The 19,716-nt window shown below is 51.8% G+C and overlaps 1 protein-coding gene across 1 annotated transcript; it reads left to right on the forward strand.

Annotated features, from left to right (window-relative positions):
* Positions 1–1,913: 1,913 nt before the first annotated feature.
* PYROXD1 (pyridine nucleotide-disulphide oxidoreductase domain 1) lies at positions 1,914–12,371 on the forward strand. The gene is made up of 12 exons (XM_061559838.1): positions 1,914–2,114; positions 3,394–3,474; positions 3,787–3,906; positions 4,630–4,758; positions 5,399–5,472; positions 6,567–6,754; positions 7,221–7,309; positions 7,867–7,993; positions 8,845–8,957; positions 9,477–9,599; positions 10,725–10,862; positions 11,085–12,371. Exons 1-12 carry the CDS (start codon positions 2,037–2,039, stop codon positions 11,505–11,507), a joined length of 1,683 nt encoding a protein of 560 aa, XP_061415822.1. The 5' UTR covers positions 1,914–2,036; the 3' UTR covers positions 11,508–12,371.
* Positions 12,372–19,716: the final 7,345 nt, after the last annotated feature.

Consider the following 19,716-nt stretch of genomic DNA (forward strand, 5'->3'; position numbering starts at 1 on the left):
CAGGTGTACTCAATTGAGGCTGAGTCGACCTAGGAGAGGTTCGGTTCGGGTAAAACTGTCACCGATGTTGACCGTGAGCGAGTAAACGAACTCGGGTCGCCAGGTTCAGAGCGCAGCACGCTCACCACGGGCGCGTCACAAAGGGGCCGTCCATAAATGACGTCACGCGATTTTGGACGATTTCCCCCCCCCCCCTCGTCACACGGCGTCACAAAAGTCAGACCCCCCCCTCAAATATGACGTCACAAAGCTCTGCCTCCCTCCCCCCCCAAAATATAAAACATGCTTCAAATCGCCCTAAACTATTGTCATTGTAGTGCGTATTTAATGTGGCGCTGCACTCTGATGTTGTAGGAGAAAACATTTATTAAAAAGTCTATTTAATTAAGTGGAACGTGTTGTCTATTTATTAAAAGTTGCGCATTTTGATGTGACGTCACATTTCTCAAACCTCCCCCCTCGTCACACATCGTCACAAATGTCTGAACCCCCCCCCCTAGGTGGTGACGTCATTTATGGACGGCCCCAACGCCAAAGATCTCCCCCGCCCCCCTGCATAGCCCTTCATAGAATGTTGTTGGCAAGTGTTGTTCGTGAGCACCCACGAAGGCCGGCATGGAAGTGGGTGGGTGGCCAACAACACGCCCACCCCCCCCCCCCCCAGTTACTGACAGAGTTGCGCGAACAGGAAAAGCCCTTGCAATGGTTTCCTAAAGGTCAGCCAAGTTGTAAATAAGTAACATAAAAAAAACTTTTTTTTTAAACACGCTTTTATTAAACGTACTAGTAATGGAAGAACTCCACTACTCTAGAAAGGGGCCCCGAAGCTTGCCACAACGTAAGGGACCCGTGGGGCAATTACAGCCAACGTTAGTTGACCTTGCTCAATTAGAGCCAAGCCGAAACATAACATGTGAAAATAATTTCGATTTAAAGCTTTCGTGACTGCAGGGATTCATTTTCTTGGTTCTTTCGGTAAAGTCACGTAGAAGGAAAAGAATAAAATAATAAAAATAAACAATAAAATAATTCTCACGACGTTTCGGCCACCTGAAAACGGCTGCTTGCGTTGTGGCCGAAACGTCGTGAGAATTATTTTATTGTTTTATTTTTATTATTTTATTATTTTCCTTCTACGTGACTTTACCGAAAGAACCAAGAAGATGTGAAAATAATGTTTAAAAATATTTATTTTTATTTTTAATGATATAATATAGTATTGTCATCAGTATGACATAAATATACCAAGTTGTCTTGACACGGAAAATCGTTATTATTTGGCTGCTATAAATTTCCACTTGATAAGCCACTTTGTTGAGCTATCATTTGTGGCCAGGTCGCTTCTGAAAAATAAATTAATAGCTGCTAGGATATAAAACATTGCATAGTTTTATTTTTGTCTTTTTTTAAAAACAGTGATTAGTTTACCTTTCCAATACTTTGCACTCCTCTTGTATTTTTTGTTTGTTTGTTGGTGTAACGTTTCGGACCCGTCCCTACTGGACATCTGCGAAAAAGCGCTTTATAGCTCATCGGATTCCTCTTGCAGTACCAATAATCCACCCCTCGTCGCATCTCTCCGTCAATGGCCTTTAACCTGTGACGTCATTACGCTGGACGCCGTGACGCCACGCGACATTTAAACAAGGTGGGGGGATTGGAGGGGAGGTTCGAAAAGCCACGTGGAATGTACCAACCACAAAACGGTACACGCCTTATTAAATATAACAAATATATTTATGTAAATGTAATAAACCGGAATTTGCTGATGCACATTAATTTAAATATACGGTATAATGTATTCACTATTTTATTTTTGGGATAAATAGTTAATTTTGTTGAAAAACTGTGAATACAAAATCAGTTTGGACCCCCGTGAGAGTGCGACACGTGGTAGCTCCCGCACCTCGTGTGGAGACGCGGTCCGGATGACAGTGCAGTACAGTGCAGTAGTGGCCTTGCACCGCGTCGCATACCACCAACATCTATATAAACACTACAGATACAACAACAAGAAGCGATAACATGAACGTTTAATGCGAGCCATGAACTCCAGCAGCGCCAAGTATCTGGTGATAGGCGGCGGCATAGCTGGCGTTTCCTGCGTGGAAGAGGTAAAGGTGTACAATACAACGCGTTGGCTTTCGCGAGCAATGCTATCAATAATAGTGTTTATTTGAGGTTAGATCGCGTAAAATATGAATGTGTCGTTAAACCACCACCACCCGACACAGCCAAATAGTAGTAAGGTTTGTCACGTAAACAGAACGTGGCCAATTCGTCACCAGTACAGCACACCGGCGTGTTGGAGAGTAAACCCACGACATTTACAATTGGACTTGGCTGTCGCCTGATGATGCTAGTTGCAATTACTGGCGAAACGTCGTACTCGGATTGTAAATGTGGATTCACTCTCCAACACACCGGTGTTGCTGTACTAGCAACGAATTGGCCACGTTCTGTTTACGTGACAGCCCTTAATAATTGGCTGTGTCGGGTGGTGGCGGGTTTAACAACACATTTATATTTACGCGATCTCACCCAAAATTAAAATCTTTATTATGGTGTACAGGATAGCAAGCACGAGTATGTGAAGCGTGTACAGCAGTGACGAATATCTGAACCGGTTCTGCGCCTCCCCTAGGTCGACTCAACCCAAAATGAGTACCATTTGCGGTGTGTAAATATCACCGTTGGGGAGACAAAGGCGGCCGGGCGTGTTGCTGGCCGGCCACCCCACCCCCTCGTGTGCCGTGCCGGCTTTTATCGGTGCTGCGAGCACCTACTCCAACAGTCTGTTAAGGCGAGACGGGGTGGATATTGTCTCATCGCATGTAAGTCCAGCATTGAACGCAAAGGTGGTTGGATCGCACCAATGTAGCTTCCCGTTGGTGTTGAGGAGGTGCGATACCCTGGATTGCCAGGAGAAGGCGGTAGAGACTTCCACCTGTTCCGTCTGTCTGGGATATCGAGTGTTCCCCCCTCGCACGCGTGGTGTTTGTATGTTGAACTTCTTTCGCCCCGTACGTAGCCAACCGTGCTAATTGGAGGAACGGGGGAAGGACAACAACACACCCACATGTAAACCCTCATTAATTGGCCGATAACATATTGATATATGGAGAACTGCAGAGCTAGGACAATTATTGGTAGTGCAGACTCAACGCGTGGCTGCTGATGCTGCTTCCTTAAATTATATATGGCCTCTTTCTCAATCCACTGCTGGATAATGCACTGACTAACGCGTCTCACAGTATTCTCTCGAAGAGAGAGAGAGAATCTGGTGGGTAAGCACAGATAATGTGAATGAATGGATGGCCCTTAGGGCCACGTGATTACTTATTGAGATCAGTGTTTAAATGTCATGCATTTTATTCAATCATGTGCCAACAGATCGCTTCCCTATGCCCTGACGATGACATCCTCCTCCTCACAGCATCCCCAGCCGTCAAGTCCGTCATCAACTGGAGGCAGGTGAGACCTTGAGAACAGCCACTCGCTCGCAAATCACCCCTTCATCCATCCACCAATCTATCGAACTACCCACTACAAAATGCCCACAATACCCATCCACCCACAAACCATCCCATCTATACCATCCACCCACAAACCATCCACCCACCCATAAAACAACCCATTCACCTACCCAACCATCCAAACTCACATTCGTGATAACACTGTAAGAGAAATAAATACCAACGACCTACCTGCTTCTCATGGGCAGGGTGGTGGGGGGGTGGAATCGGTAGGTGTAAGAGGTGCGTGCCCCCACGTCGCCCCGCACAGGTGTACGGAGCCCTGGAGCAGTTTGATGTGGAGGAGCGAGCAGGGAGTCACCTGGAGGCCGCTCACCCCAACGTGCGTGTCCACCTGGGCACGGCCTGCCGCTTGGATGCCGCTCGCAAGGTAGGCCCAACCACCGGTGCCAACCACTCGGACCGCCACCTGCAATTGTACGCACCTGCCACATGTAGCCGTGATGTGCCGCGTGTCTGTAGTTGAACAGTGTCTGTGAGCGGGGGGGGGGGGTGTGGCGGCCTTTGTGTGCGTGTCTCTACTCAAGGGCGTTCTCGTACATTTGCCGTGCACGGGAACCTGAATGATCTTGGAAGGAAATGTATTTCCGGGCAGGGGTGGGGGGGATTGAAAAGCTTTGGGAACAGTACACACAAAACACATCAACAGGGTAGCTATGCTGAAATATGAGGCGGTTCTTGTCTGACGCATGTACCTTACGTGCATATTAGGGTGAAAAGGTTTGCACCACCATAGTAAGTGCCCATCCATGCCCGCCAGCGTTGTGATGTGCTTGCGTTTGTGTCGTCGGTGGTGCCGTTACTCACTGGTATAAACCCGACGACCCAAGTTGGATTTCACGGTTAACATCACTGGCAATTATCTGAAACGGTCTTGGGCCTCCCCTAGGTCGACTCGGCCTCAAATGTGTACCTGGTGCGGGATGTTTAAACATCGCTGCTGGGGATACAAAGGCAGTCGTGGTGCTGGCCACCCACCCCATTGTGCGCTGTGCTGGCTTTCATAGGTGCTCGCTTACAGCACTTTCCCCAACAGTCTGTGCAGGCTACACGGGGGATCTTTGCCTTTGTTGTCCCGTGCGTGCGTGTGAAGGTCGTGCACACGGACGCGGGCGAGGAGCTCGCCTACGAGAGGCTCTGCATCTGCACGGGGGCACGACCCAAGGTCGTGGCCGATGGCAATCCCCACGTGCTGGGCATCCGGGACACGGACAGCACACAGGTGGGAAGCCCTCGGCCAGGGACGACTGCTGCCTACGTCTCTTACCTCTCTCCTCCCATCCCACTTCACTCTCATTCACATCTTCTCCTGTGATCGCTCCTCTCTCAACTCACGATGCGTTACTCCACACGCGTTCCTGCCTCTCCCCTCACATCTCTCCTGCCTCTTCTCAGCTCGCTACCTCTCCCCTCCCCATGCTTTCCCTTCCTGACCCTCATCTCATTCCACTCCCGTGCACATGCTGTGCAGTTCAATGGAGGGTTGTACTGCTCTTGTGAGAGATTCGCAGAGGTGGGACAAAGTCATTGTTATGCAAGTCCAAGTCGAGTCTCAAGTCATCAAATTCATGACTCGAGTCTGACTCGAGTCCAAGTCACATGACTCGAGTCCACACCTCAGAGGTGGGACAAAGTCATTGTTATGCAAGTCCAAGTCGAGTCTCAAGTCATCAAATTCATGACTCGAGTCTGACTCGAGTCCAAGTCACATGACTCGAGTCCACACCTCTGGAGATTCGATTGGATACTCAGTCTCATGACAGGTTGCCCATAGAACAATCAATATACAATTGTTGAATACGATGAACACATTAAAAAAGACGTACTCGTTGTTTGATTTATTTCTTCTCTTGCCCTGGCAGGAATTTCAAAAGAGGCTGGAAAAGGCGAGGCGGGTGGTGGTGATCGGGAACGGAGGGATTGCGCTTGAGCTCGTGTGAGTATCCACGGTGGCGAGATGTTAACTACTTCGCCTGGTATGGAGGCGGTCGTGGGTTTGATCCCGACCCTAACGCCTGTATATTTGCATGGTCTCCCCATGGTCGTGTGTATTCTTGTCTGGGTCCTCCGGTTTTTCCCTACACATTTAGAATCAACACTCGTTTAAGAGTATTTAGCTGATATAAATGTCCACGTGACGATAAGCCACTTCATTGAGCTATTACTTTTGGCCAGGTCACTTCTAAGAAAGAAATATGTAGCACAGTGGGCCTTGCCTGGTAAAATAACAACTATTTTAGTTTAGAGTGCATGTGCGCGCAGGCATGAGTGCATAGCTGGGACTGCCACAGCCTTAGAGGAGGACTCAAAGCATCTGCTCGGTGCTTCAGAATAGCCGTGCACTGGCCGTTTGTACACATAAACAAATCATGATGTACGACATGTAAACTTAATGCGTAGTAACACACAAATGTGCCAAAATTGGAAAATGACTGCAAAATTACTCAATGGGGATTGTACACATCAGTCATCATCCCCTTCTGGCAGACTCATGCCCCAGGTCACCATTGCATTTTTTTCTCAAGTGAAATTGGGCAAGTCTCTTGAATTCTCACCTGGTTAAACTAAACTTGAAAATTTAAACTACACGTAAAAATAATTCTGGTATCCTCGCATTTGAACCCACGAGTTTCCGTGATTCATGGTTACGACTGAGTTATCAAAAGAATCAGTGATTGTTCGTCTCATACGGGATTGTCCGTCTTGTCTGTCTTGTATATTCTGTCTCTACTTTGTGGCTTGGTGATGGAGATACCTCCGGAGCCAGAATTCCCATACATCAGCCATATAAGTTGTGAAAACAATCGACAATTGATTTTGATATTCACAATTCAATTCACGTATATTCGAGGATAATGGTAAATGGTTTAATCGATGAACCTCTGCATGCCCAGTTAATGCACTTAACCCCATACGCGGAGTAGTCTCGCCACCACAGGAGGGGCGACGTTGGATGCTGCCACGTGGTTTTTCCCCAGTGAGGTCATTTCAACCCCCACCTGACCGCACTTTGCCTGTCACCCACCACAGCCACGAGGTGCGGGGCTGCGACGTGATCTGGGCCATAAAGGACCGCGCCATCGGCACGTCATTCTTCGACGCCGGCGCCGCCGCCTTCTTCCTGCCGCACCTGGTTAAGACGGCGCCAGGGTCGGCGTCGGGCACCGTCTCTGGGCCCTGCAAGCGGCAGCGCTACGCGCCGGGGCGAGATTCACACGGTCCGGACCGCACCAACCCCCCCCCCTGCACCCCGCCCCAACCGCACCCTGCTGCACCCTGCGCTGTGATGCCCTCGCCACAGATTAAACCATCATGTGCTGCACCTCTGCATTGCAGACCACACTGCGCTGCCCTTGCTTCTCTGTGCTCTGATGCAGTACCATGCCGTATACACCTTTGCGCTACAGGCGACACCGCCGCGCTTTGCTACGGCACTGAATATGCCCAACGCGTAGGTGGCGGCGTCGCTCATAATCATCATGAGACCGAGGCTGAACTGACCCTGGCCAGAATTTCAAATTGGAATCGACAGCCATGCTGTTCTACTAGTTTATTCCACCTGCACATGCTGTGCATGACTATTCCCATATATTAGTGGTTCAGCAATAGTCGTAAACTGTTTCATACGTAATCATAAATAATATTAATGGTTATGTACCTGTGGTTCTTTTTAATTTGCGGCAGGCAGCACACAGGCAGAGCAGAGTGCAGCCATTGGCAGTGCCTTAGGACCCGACTGGCACGAGGGCCTAAGCCTGGAAGGGGCTCAAAAGGTAAGCGTGTGCAGCGCGGGGGCACGGGGTATCGTGGGTTATAAAGGAGCTGAGTTTGATCTTGTACAGGATGAGCTTGAGCCGAGTGGATTTGCGCCTGGCTGGTACCAGAGTTATCGACATCGGCTTGTGTGGAGTTGCATTTATGTACATATGTAGAACTTTTTCCGCACTGTATGTTGCCAACCGTGCGAATCGGAGGTGCGGGAATTGGGCTCCATGGCAGGTGCGTGTGTGTGTGTGTGGGGAGCGGTGGTGCAGTGGTTAGTGCGCAGCGCTACAAAACCCGGCAACTCAAGTTCGATTCGCGCTCACAACTTACACCATTGACGTTTATCTGAACCGGTCCTGGGCCTCCCCTAGGTCGACTCAGCCTCAAATTAGTACCTGGTGCGGTGTGTAAACATCGTCACTGGGGAGACAAAGGCAGCCGGGCGTGGTACTGGCCACCCCACCCCCTCGTGTGCCGTGCCGGCCTTCATAGGTGCTCGCTAACAGCACTTGCCGCAGCGGTCCGTCAAGGCAATGAGGGGGGATCTTTGTCTTCGTGTGTCAAGGGGCCGTGCAGGGTTCATGTGGAGTACGGCTGCGAGGTGGAGAGGATCCTCTCTCCGGAGGAGGTCGTCGCGTGCTCCGAGACGCCGCTGGCCTTCCCCGGACCGGACTCCCCGCAGCCCGACACCGGTAACGCGTCACCGTCGCCGACTTCCCGATCCCTAACCTTGTGGTAGTGGGCGGCAGAGCGGCGCAGCGGTAACACTGGTGCAGCGGTAACACTGGTGCAGCGGTAACACTGGTGCAGCGGTAACACTGGTGCAGCGGTAACACTGGTGCAGCGGTAACACTGGTGCAGCGGTAACACTGGTGTTTGTACGTTGTCTCTCCCCCTGTCGTTCTGCGTGCGTTCTCAGCTGGGTTTTTCGGTTTCCTCCCATAGTTAAAAAAAAGCGTACAATGTCACTGGTATTGCTCAAACTCGCAAATGCTGAAAAATTACCCGCAAATTACTCAGTCGTGTTTACAAATATCCCCCCCCCCTCCCCGCGCCCCAGGAAAGCCTCATTACCCTTATTCAGGTGGGTCTTACCAAGTTTTCACAGTAGGGGGTGGTGTTTGCTTTGTATAAATACAATGGAGTATTTGCGGGTAATATTTCACATTTTGGCAAACTTGGACTGTGACGCCAGCATATGGGGGCCTTACACAGGGTGGTCCAGATGTCTTGTGACCCCCCTTCCAATTAATTGACCCATAAATGAGTTTTTTTATTTCCTTTGCATATGCATTTGCCGTTTTAAACGAAACCTTATAATGATGTCACGGGAAGTTGAGCCTCCAGTGTGGAGCAGACGGCGCGTGTTGCTCTGATTAATTACACCCGTGGTAACAACCGGGGGCCGGCCGCTGGAAGTCGAACGGCGAACCTCTGCGACGAGCGGGGAGCTCCCGCCCGGCGCTCCCCTCGTCACCGTTGCCGCGTTCTTTTTTTTTTTTCCCGGGCCCGCGGCTGCGTTGGTGGGGGTGTGGGTGCACAGAGCTCTGGCCCGTGTACGCCAGGCTCACCAACGGGCGCACGTTCGGCTGCGACCTCGTCGTCAGCGCCACGGGCGTCGTGCCCAACGTCGCTGCCATCGTCGCTCGCAACGAGGTGAGGCTCCCCCGGCGGCTCGCTCAACGTAGCGCCGAGACGTCGACTGGCCGTGGCCACGCTGCCCGCGAGGCGCGAGGAAGTCCATTCGCAGATCCCCTTGTCGATCCGCTGCCGGGTGAAGGGCTGCCCACGGCACGCGTCAACGCGCACACGCAACGCGCCGCGCGAGCATTGTTGACGGTGAAATAGATGAGCAGACGATGGCTCCTTCGTGTTTGTCTGCGTCGCTGTTTTGTTGCGTGCGTTCTCCCCAACAACGGTGTCAGTTCTTTTGTTTGACTGATGGTTGTGCCGCACGCATTTCTTTTTGGTGACGGTAATGGTGTTAACAATGCGCAATGACGATGTTGCAATCACCATCATTGGGAATGGTGTCACCGCATGACGGCTGGCGACGGTGACGGGTGTCGCGTTACCATTGTTAGCGATGACTTCACCGCGTGGCGACGGCGGCGGTGGTGTTGTGTGACCATCATTTCGACGGCGGCGACGGCGCTCGCGGTGTGCGATGAGCAGCTGGCGCTGGCCGACGACGGGGGGCTGCGCGTGGACGAGCAGATGCGGACGTCCGTGCCGTGCGTCTACGCTGCTGGGGACGTGTGCTCCGCTGCCTGGGAGCCCCGGCCGCACTGGTTCCAGGTAGAGTCCACAAAGACAAAGGGTCCACCACCTCCAGTATAGCCTTTTAACAGACACTTGGGGGGCGGAGTGCTGTTGGTGAGTAGCAATTATGGAGGCCGGAAACGGGATGAGCTGGTGGGCGGACAGCACCACACCTGACCTCACCATGTCGTTGTTTAACGTTGAGTCAACCTAGGGGAGGCCCAGAGTGGGAATGGGGCACGGGTCGGGTTCACGCGCGCAGACGTACGGAGGAAACCAACTCGGATCTCCGAACTGTCGACGACCCTTAAATATCCCGGGTAATGGGTGCGGGGAGGAGTGGTCTGTGTGAAACAAAAACACGGACATTCCAAAACATATATACATTACCAAGATTCTGATTCATAAATAGTTTATCTTGGTTCGATCATGTAGTTATAATGTAACTTAGAGCTAAAACGCTCCACCATCCGATACAATTGTCAAAACTCTGCTTTAGTTTTCAACAATGAGCACGCATTAACCGGCTGAAAACACCTGAATATATCGAGGACCTCAGAGCTTTGTCAACTGTGGGCAGTGTCGGCGTACCTCCCGGTTGTTGCTGTTGCTGCCTTCCAGCTCGTCCGGTGTGCTCAATTTGCAAGAACGACGCAAAATGTAAAAAAAGACGCAAAGCAATTATTTCACGTTCCCCGGGTTGCTGGAAAAAACCTCAATTGGTCACTTGTCCTGATGACATCTTGATGATGTGTTTGCCAGTGTCGGTTGGTGAAGGGTGCAAAGCTCTGATTGACATCCCACCCACACTATCTACCCATACCCCTAGGTCAGTGGTCTTCATTGCAAGGACCGCGGGCCATTGGCGGACCTTAGTGCGGCCCCTGGCAATACACAAATGTGAAAACACCGCTTGCAGGCGGTGTGGTGGCCCTCACACCGATGTCTTATTGGCGAAAGTGGGCCCCCCTCTGAAAGTTAGTGAAGAACACTGCTCTAGATTGAAGGTTCATTTTCTTTGGAACTCTTTGTTGTCCTTCCCCCGCACCTCCGATTTGAACGGTTGGCAACGCACGGTGCGAAGGAAATTCAACATACATACGTACCTAACCCAAAGCGCCCAATGATCACGATTAGTCGTCATTGTTGTCGTTGCTGCAGATGAGGCTGTGGACCCAGGCGCGCCAGATGGGCGCCCACGCGGCGCGCGCAATGGCGGCGCACGCGGACGGGCGGCATGCCGAGCTCGACCTCTGCTTCGACCTCTTCACCCACGTCACCAGCTTTTTCGGCTACAAGGTGAGGTGGGGGGCGGTCACGTGTGACGTCGCTCCCCCGCGCAAGGTGCTTACGCTGGCCCCCCTCGGCACGCGAGCCGGGAAGCGAGCCCCAAGCCCGGTGATACCACGGCCATCCTCGTCCTTGCGAGCCCTGGGCCTTGTCCTCTACTTCCTCCCTGCCTCTCTCGCTCAATCCATGTTTCTCCGTGACCCCCTCTTTGCTTGCGTTCTGCACGTACAGGTGATACTGCTGGGACGCTTCAACGGGCAGGGCCTGGCCACGCGGCTAAATAAAGACGGAGGCGGTGGCAGCAGTGGCAACGCCGGCACCGGTGGTGGTGGTGGTGGTGACGCAAAGGTCGATGGCGATGACGGTGGCAATGGGAACGGCGACGGCGGCAATGGGAACGGCGGTGGCGATGGAAGCGACGCCGGCGCTGAAGTTGGTGGCCGCAGCGGCCAGGAGCTGCTGGTGCGCAGCAGCGGCACGCTGGAGTACGTGAAGGTGGTGCTGTTGGACGGGCGCATGGCGGGCGCCGTGCTCGTGGGCGACACGGACCTGGAGGAGACATTCCACAACCTCATCCTCAACGGCACCGACCTCTCGCCCTACGGCGAGGATCTCCTGCACCCCGACGTAGATATCGAGGACTACTTCGACTGAACGGCGCAGGGGGGTCCGCAGGAGGAGGGGGGGATGGGATTGGGCTCGGAAATTTCGGATGAGCTGGCACAAACCATTGTCATCGTCATTGGCCACAATCGATCGACTACTAGACGAAGGCCTCGCTAAGCCTTCGCCACGCTCGTGGTTTTGCGACGCGACGTGTGTGTGTGTCTGTACGTTGAACTTATTTCGCATCGTACGTGGCCGACCGCGCTAATCGGAGGTGCGGGGGGACGTGCGCACGGCGCCTCGCAGGCGAGGCGCCTTCGTCGCATCACCCGGCACGGGATGTCAGGTGACGAGTTCGGGGTGCCGTGTTGACGGTGAAGGAAAGCGAGCGGGCTCGGGCAGGGCTAGAAGGCATTGGTCTCGGACCTGCGGTTGAAACTCAACAACGGAGCGGAAGCCAAAGCTGGGAGCACTCCCCAAGAGAGGGCGCCCAAAGCTCACAATGTGCGACGCATCGCCAAGTCGGCACGAGGCGGTGAAACTCGCGTCCGCGTCCCCCGCGCAGCGACAGAGTTTTAGTGAGCGACCCACAGAAGCTGGCGTCGCAGAACTACCTCTCGACGCACCTTCACCCCGGGCCCTCTGCCCAACACTGGACCGGTGCCCCTTTTGGCTCCGTCCAGGTCGTTTTGTCACGCGGCACTCGTGCCATCGTTTTCGCATCTCGGTGCGGGCACATGCTCACTCCGGCGATCAACCCAAATGTTTACGCGTTAGATTTCGTGCGGAGGCATTGCTGATTGGGTCGGAATGATCGACCTGTTCAGCTACGCGATCTCTTCTTTCAGTGCGAGAGGCTGAAGTCCGAATGCGAACCCAGTTCATCAGGCAAATAAAACGCGTGCTTACAAATTGGTGTCAATATAATTCTTGTTTCGTGTCTTTAAAAAAATTTTTTGGGGGGGGGGGGGAGGTGGGTGAAGCGGTGGCGTAGTGGTTAACGCAGCACGCTATGAACCCGTGACCAGAGTTCGATTTCAGGCCACGGCCGACATCAGTGGTGAGTGTTCATCTTAAAACCGTTGCCGTGCCTTTTGTTTCACCAACCTGTCCTGACCAGCGTGGTGAGGTATCGGTCAAATAAACCCCATGACTGACAAAAGGACTGAATTCATGACCAAATCGGTGTGTTTTTGAGCCGTTGACTACGTGTGTGTGGGCGTTGACTGCGTTGATGCGTGTGGAGCAGACGGCATTGCGTAGTGGGGCATTGTGATATTGGTCGCACCCGGTCACTCTTGCAAGTGAGACTAATCCCGGTTTCTTCGAGTTCTCCACCCGCAGGATACTTGGGCATCAAACGCCAATGTGTGGAAAGCGTTGGGCAGACAGGATTTAGGAGCGAGTATACGCTCACAAGCTCTGTGCCAGAGAGAGAGGGGGCAATTGTTTTAAGGGTTGTAGAATTTTAAAGGCGAGTGAGAGTGATGAGAGAGCTGGGGGTACGACGCCACAGGGGGAACCGTTCTGGCCAAACGTGTGAAAAAAGTGGCCATCGATTTAGAAGGATCCGCTTATCCAATTGTGGCCACCCGGTCTGCCTGGAGTCACTGGAGGGCGTTGTGGCGTCACGGTGGAAATCTGTGCGCGTCGACAAAGCGCGCGCACCCTGGTGTTGGACGGCTGATAACAACACACACCCGGCTGCTCACTTTCCATATTTAAATACCGCAGAAGAGGATCATTCTGCGTACGCAATCTTGTAGCGTTATATATTGTACAGTGTTTGGTACTGTACTGGAGTTTATAATAATAATCCGTGCATTCTTGGCTTGGAATAGTCTGCATGTGCAGATGCATCGATTCACTAAAATCGATTCTACGCTCGGTTGCCGATGCTTTACTTGCGTATGATGACAGCGATATTAAACTAAACTTTTTATTTTACCAGGTAAAGCCCATTGAGCTATATGGCTCTTTTTCAGAAGCGACCTGGCCACGTGGCTTATGATGTGGACATTTATAGCAGCCAAATACTCGAAACGCACGTTGTTTATAAATGTGGAGGGGAAAACCGGAGGACCCGGAGAAAAAAAATCGACGCGACCACGGGGAGAGAGAGAGAGAGACGCAAACTCCAAATCTACAGACGTCGGGTTCGGGATGGAACCCACGACCTCCTGCGTACCAGGCTTCAGGAGAGAGGGACTAGACTATAGAGGGGTTTACAATACGGGGCGTAGGTTTGGATTGCATGACGGCTACAGAGTCACACTAACGTGGCTTTTGCTTTAAATTCCCAATTATGAAGGAAATGCCTGAGATGTGTCGATGTGCAAGAACCAGGTATGGGCATTTGACTGCTGTGTGTTCAGTTCATCGCGATGCCATCAAGGCACAGACCGTATCCTGCTTGCGCAGTGCAAACTGATCTGTATGATCACTCTGGTGACAGTCGTTTGTTTACCTTTCCTCTCCTTTGCACTCCAATCGTGTTGTTTTTTGGATTGTTTGTTATTTTAACTTTCTGACCCGCCCCCTACTGGACATATGTGAGATTACAGTATGTAGTATTATTACTACTGCTACAGCAGACATGACCATGCTGCCAGGTTTTAGGGTCGGGGCGATGATTGCTGAATCGGCAAAAATGTGGACCGTGTACCCCGTGACGCTGGCACAAAGACAAAGATCCCCCGTGTAGCCTTAACAGACAGTAGGGGCAAGTGCTGTTAGCGAGCACCTATGAAGGCCGGCACGGCGCACGAGGGGGTGGGTGGCCAGCACCACGCCCGGCCGCCTTTGTCTCCCCAGTGGCGATGTTTACACATCGCACCAAACTACTCATTTGAGGCCGAGTCGACCTAGAGGAGGCCCCAGGACCGGTTCAGATAATCGTCACCGGTGTTGACCGTGAGCTGGAATCGAACCCGGGTCGTCAGGTTCGTAGCGCAGCGTACACGCTGGCACGCACGCAGTGGCCCATGCTCTGGTAATGATCGTCACGGGATTGTTTACGGTCACCGTGAGGTGCAGAGCAGCGTACACGTGTTTTGTTATGCAGCGTGCAGGCAGAGACGGCAGGCTGTGTTATTGTTGTCCCAGGTCCACAAATTGGGCAACTTCGCCAGGGTTGCCACTAGGTCCGGGTTTTTTTTGTTTCACACCAAAGAGTTTACCTGCCTGGCCGGGAATTGGCAACTGTGTTCTGGCGGCACGAATTGATGCACCGTATACCGAGATGTGGTTACTTGGGACTGTGTTGTGGTGGACTTTACTGCAGTACACGGACACATTTGTAAAAGGGCGAGGTTGGCTGAGGCATAATACATCCGGTGTTAGGCTGTGGACAAGGTGGCAACCCGAAACCACGCAGTCAACGTTTCCGAATCGTCCAAAGACATTACGGGGTGTCGTTTTGAAGGCAATTGCGTATAGCCGTAAGGTAATATGGGTTGGTTATGGAATAAGCCCACGGTTTGACAGAGACAACGATTCTCCCTGCGTGGACGAAAGGAGCAAGTCCGTCCTGAGTGCGTCTCTTCTCGACAAAGGTGGACGCGTTATTTCCATCCGACACACATGGGCGACTACTGCTGGCCGTGACGTGCTCATGATGGACGATGTTACAGATCGCCCACGTCTGTTATCTGTGGAATGGAAATCTTAAATTGCGGCGATCATTCCCCAATGTGGTTCTCACGCCGAAATGCAATCCGTGGGTTCAATTCACACGCAACAGCCAGGAGTGGCGAGTGAAACCTGAATCCGAGGTCAACTCGGCCATAGACGAGAGCCTGCTTGCCTGCGTGTTGTATACATTTGAATTTTGGGGCGCCTTCTATTCACGGTTCGCACCGTACGCTAGCCAACCGTGCTTGATCGGTGGCCGAGCGAGGCACTGCCCACCATCAGCCCTGTTGTGTATCATGAATTGCGTTAATAGGCGCTCGCTAACAGCATTGTCCCCCTACTGTCTGTTAAACGAGTGATGCGTGATGGAGAGAGAGAGAGAGAATTGGTCGCTATGGCTATCCAAGGACATTTGTATCTGATCCTGGTCTGGGGCTGCCCAGGATCGACTTGGCCTAAAGTGGATGTGTCATCAGTAATTGGGAGACAAAGGCAGCCGGGGTACGCGTGTGGTATCGATCACAAAAGCCCCTTTATATTTAATTTTATATCTTAGGTTGACTGAGTACCTCTGGTGTCGTTGTGTAAACATCGCCACTCGGGAGACAAAGGCGGCCAGGCGTGGTGCTGGCCAGCCACCCTCTCACGTGCCATGCCGGCCTTCATAGGTGCTGCTCGCTAACAGCACCTGCCCCAAACGTATTTTAAGGCTTTTGTCTTTGTTTCTTTGTTTATCAGGTAGAAAAGTGAACCCGTCCATCCGAAAGGCACAGACACACCCCCCCCCCACCCCCCCCCCCCCATTTGAATTTCTGACAAAATGTTCGAAAATTTAGTTGTATTTCTAGACATTCTGTCTCTGGCTGCGCTGCGAGATTCCATCAAAATACATTTAAATGATGTACTGTAGGATGGTTATGATCGTAGATAACATCCAGATATGACAGCTCAGTACACTGACGCACGCATGCTCACCAAAAGTGCACATGCCCCCTCCCTGCAAACAAAGATGAAGACAAAGATATTTGGCATAGACCACGGGTCGGGAAACTGCCACTCTTTAAGAACTGCTTCGTGACGTCATTTATTAGTGGCAACCGCCTGTTATTCGCGTGCATCGCGGCTCTCGAAATATAGAGTTCTTTGAATTTTACGAATTCGAAAAACATGGCTCTTCTTGTTATTGGTTACCATGGAAGTCTAGTTTACCATGGGAGTCCAGTTTTCCATGGAAGCCCAGTTTAACATGGAAGTCCAGTTTTCCATGGAAGTCCAGTTTACCATGGAAGTCCAGTTTACCATGGAAGCCCAGTTTACCATGGAAGCCCAGTTTAACATGGGCAGGGGTCAGCAGTCTGAGAAAGGTATCACTCGCCACCGATGATGTTAGCCAGGACCTGGAGTCAAACCCACATAAGCCGGGTTCATTGCCACGATGCCACCGCTCCTCACAAAGGCGAAGGCGATGTACCCGAATTCACGCACTCTTGAGCACAACACAAGGTTGCCCACTTGGTACACTGACCCTGAGATGTTGACGATGGGGTTGTGACCACTGGTAGAGGGATGCCAACACGGATGAGCACAGGGACGCTGGAGACAGTTTGTAATTTGGCGCCACGGTGGCGAGATGTTGACTACCTCGCCTGGTATTCAGGAGGTCGTGGTTTGATCCCGACCCTGACGCCTGCTGTTGTATATTTGGAGTTTGCGTATCTCTCTCGCTGTGATCGCATGGATTTTTCTCCGGGTCCTCCGATTTTTTTCCTCCACATCTAGAACCAAACTCACGCGTTCGGCTGCTAGAAATGTCCACATGACGACAAGCCACTTCGTTGAGCTATCATTTGTGATAGCCAGGTCGCTTTTGAAAAAGAGCTAAAAAGCCTGACCCGGTAAAATAAAAATGTTTGAATTTTTGTTTGAGTAATGAATGTCAGAACAACTGTCAGGGCTGCAGCTGTGCGACCCCTGGGGAGCTGTGTGCAGCACCCGAAGCTCCGAGCCGATTCAGGTCTTAAGTGGGGGAGAGAAAGAGATAAGGAGAGAGACGCGGAGAGTCGGGGACACATTCACACTCGAGCAAACATGAAGGGAGATGCAGAGGGAGTCATGGGCCGTAATTCCCATGAAACTGTGTTTTGGCTGTCATTATGCCCTTCATGCCCTTTACCAACATGTAATTCAATCACGTGGGCAATGCAAAGGCACTGCATGGGTACGGGTGGTAGCTGTGGGTGGCGTGACATGAATTTGTTTTTTCCGCACCCTGATAAGTGTTCAGAACCCTGATAAGTGTTCAGAGGAGTGAATGCATGGGACAGTTCGTGTCGTGCCCACCGCTAATATCGCCACCCACATCACCCTTGATAACAACCATTTCGCTTCACAGGAACCGGACCCTTGCAACAATGCCAACACCACTCTTATTCTCAACACTCATCTCCATTTATAAGACTAAAACAACCATCAACTATATCCGATAACACTAACTCCAGCCCTATCCAATAGCACTAAGCCCCAACTCAAATACTAACCCTATCCCGAACATGAACACAAAACACCCACCCTGTTCATAATACTCGCATCAACCCCCCCCCACCCCCAACCTTATCCCTGACTCAACAAACACTGCTGCCCTTCCGAGACTTTTCACCCACAGCACTGCTGGGGATGGATGCTCCATCACCCCCCCACTCCCTCACCCCCCCACTCCCTCACCCCCCCACTCCCTCACCCCCCCCCCCCACTCCCTCACCCCCCCACTCCCTCACCCCTCCCACTCCCTCACCCCCCCCCCCACTCCCTCACCCCCCCACTCCCTCACCCCCCCCCACTCCCTCACCCCCCCCCACTCCCTCACCCCCCCCCACTCCTTCTGGTCGGGCCCATGGGAATGCGCGGCGGACACATTCACGTGAACCGGACGCGAACAGCCGGGTGCGGCTGCGGTACGAAACGAACCGGTTTCCGTGGCTTTTGATACGAATCAAAAAGAACAACAAACCCCCCACCCCTACCCCTTCCCCTCCTCCCCCCTCATACGTCCGGCGCGATGGCAAAAATAAAAACAAGCGGAGCGATACCGATCGATGATTGATGTGGTGTCCATTGGTGCCCTACGACCAGGTGAGAGTTGGTGAGTCGGTGGGTGGATGGGGGAACAAGTAGGGAGGTGGATGGATAGGTGGGTGGGCAGGTAGGCGAGCAGCATGATAGGTCGGTTTATTGGTGGCGAACGCGTGGGTGGTAAGGTAGCTAGGTAGGTGAGTATAGGTCTCGGCAAGGTAAGATAAAAACAACGAGCCTACCTTTACCCTACCTTTTACCTTACCACAATACAATCACTCGACCCTTACCTTTTAGCAAGGTAAGGTAAAATGTGAAAAGCAACGAGCCTACCTTTACCCTACATGTAACCCTTAGCCCATACAAATTACCCGATTACAGGGCAATTACTGGGGTACTACACATAAAAAAGGTTTATAACAGGTAAATGCGAGGTAGAGCGCTTTATTAATCTGTTCGAAATGTTTAGCATACTTCCCGACATGCAACAAACCTGACATTTGGCATGTGGGTAGCTTCCAGACTGTAGACAATGCAAAACGTATAAAAATAGACTTTTGTATTTTGGGGAAGGGGGGGTCGGCGCAATAATGGATATATTTTGCACGGCAAGTGAGTGGTGACGTCACATCTGTGATGTCACCCGCATGCGGCAGCGTCACGCAGTGTGCCTGCTGACGTCACGCACCCCACACCCTCCGCGTAGGCCGTGTGTTAATCCAAGACAAGAATCCAAGTCTCGGGCAAAGCCGGGTCGTAAAGATAGTATAGAATACTCTCCATGATAACAATTTTAAATGGAAGCCACGGACTGCGCCACGGAGCCTTTAGCGAGCGGTAAACAAGGTGTTTACCGGGTGAAAACCTTGTTTGTGTTGCGCCCGAAACGTCGTGATTTATTTTATTTTCTTCCTACGTGACTTTACCGAAAGAACCAAATAGTATGGGTTCCTGCAGTCACGAAAGCTTCAAATCAAGATGATTTACCGGGTAATACTTCACGCTACCTCTACCCTACCCCTTGACCTTACCCCTTGGCATGTCGACACCTTTACTGTCTACCTTTACCCTTTAACCCGGTAAAAAGGGTAAATTATCTTACCTTGCCGAGGCCTAGGTGAGTAGGTGGATAGGCAGGCAATTGAGCAGGTAAATAGTTACATCTTGCTGTTACTGAATCGCAATTGTTTTAGTGAATATTTTCTGTAATATAATTCGAAAATATAATCGAGAATAATTCCTTCACGCGATGTATGACACTTTGTAGGCCAACAAAGCAGTCAGCACACTGGTCACCTGCAAGCAAAAGAAAAGACAAAGATCCCCCATATAGCCTCAACAGACTGTAGGGGCAAGTGCTGTTAGCGAGCACCTATTAAGGCCGCAACGGTACACGAGGGGGTGGGTGGCCAGCACCACGCCCGACCGCCTTGTCTCCCTAGTGGTGATGTTTACACACCGCACCAGATACTCATTTGAAACTGAGTCGACCTAGGAGAGGCCCAGGACCGGTTCAGATAATCGTCACTGGTGTTGGCCGTGAGCGGGAATCGAA

This window comes from Lethenteron reissneri, chromosome 26 (assembly GCF_015708825.2).
Source record: "Lethenteron reissneri isolate LAM-NWPU_2019-01 chromosome 26, ASM1570882v1, whole genome shotgun sequence".
In the NCBI taxonomy this organism is placed as follows: domain Eukaryota; kingdom Metazoa; phylum Chordata; class Hyperoartia; order Petromyzontiformes; family Petromyzontidae; genus Lethenteron; species Lethenteron reissneri.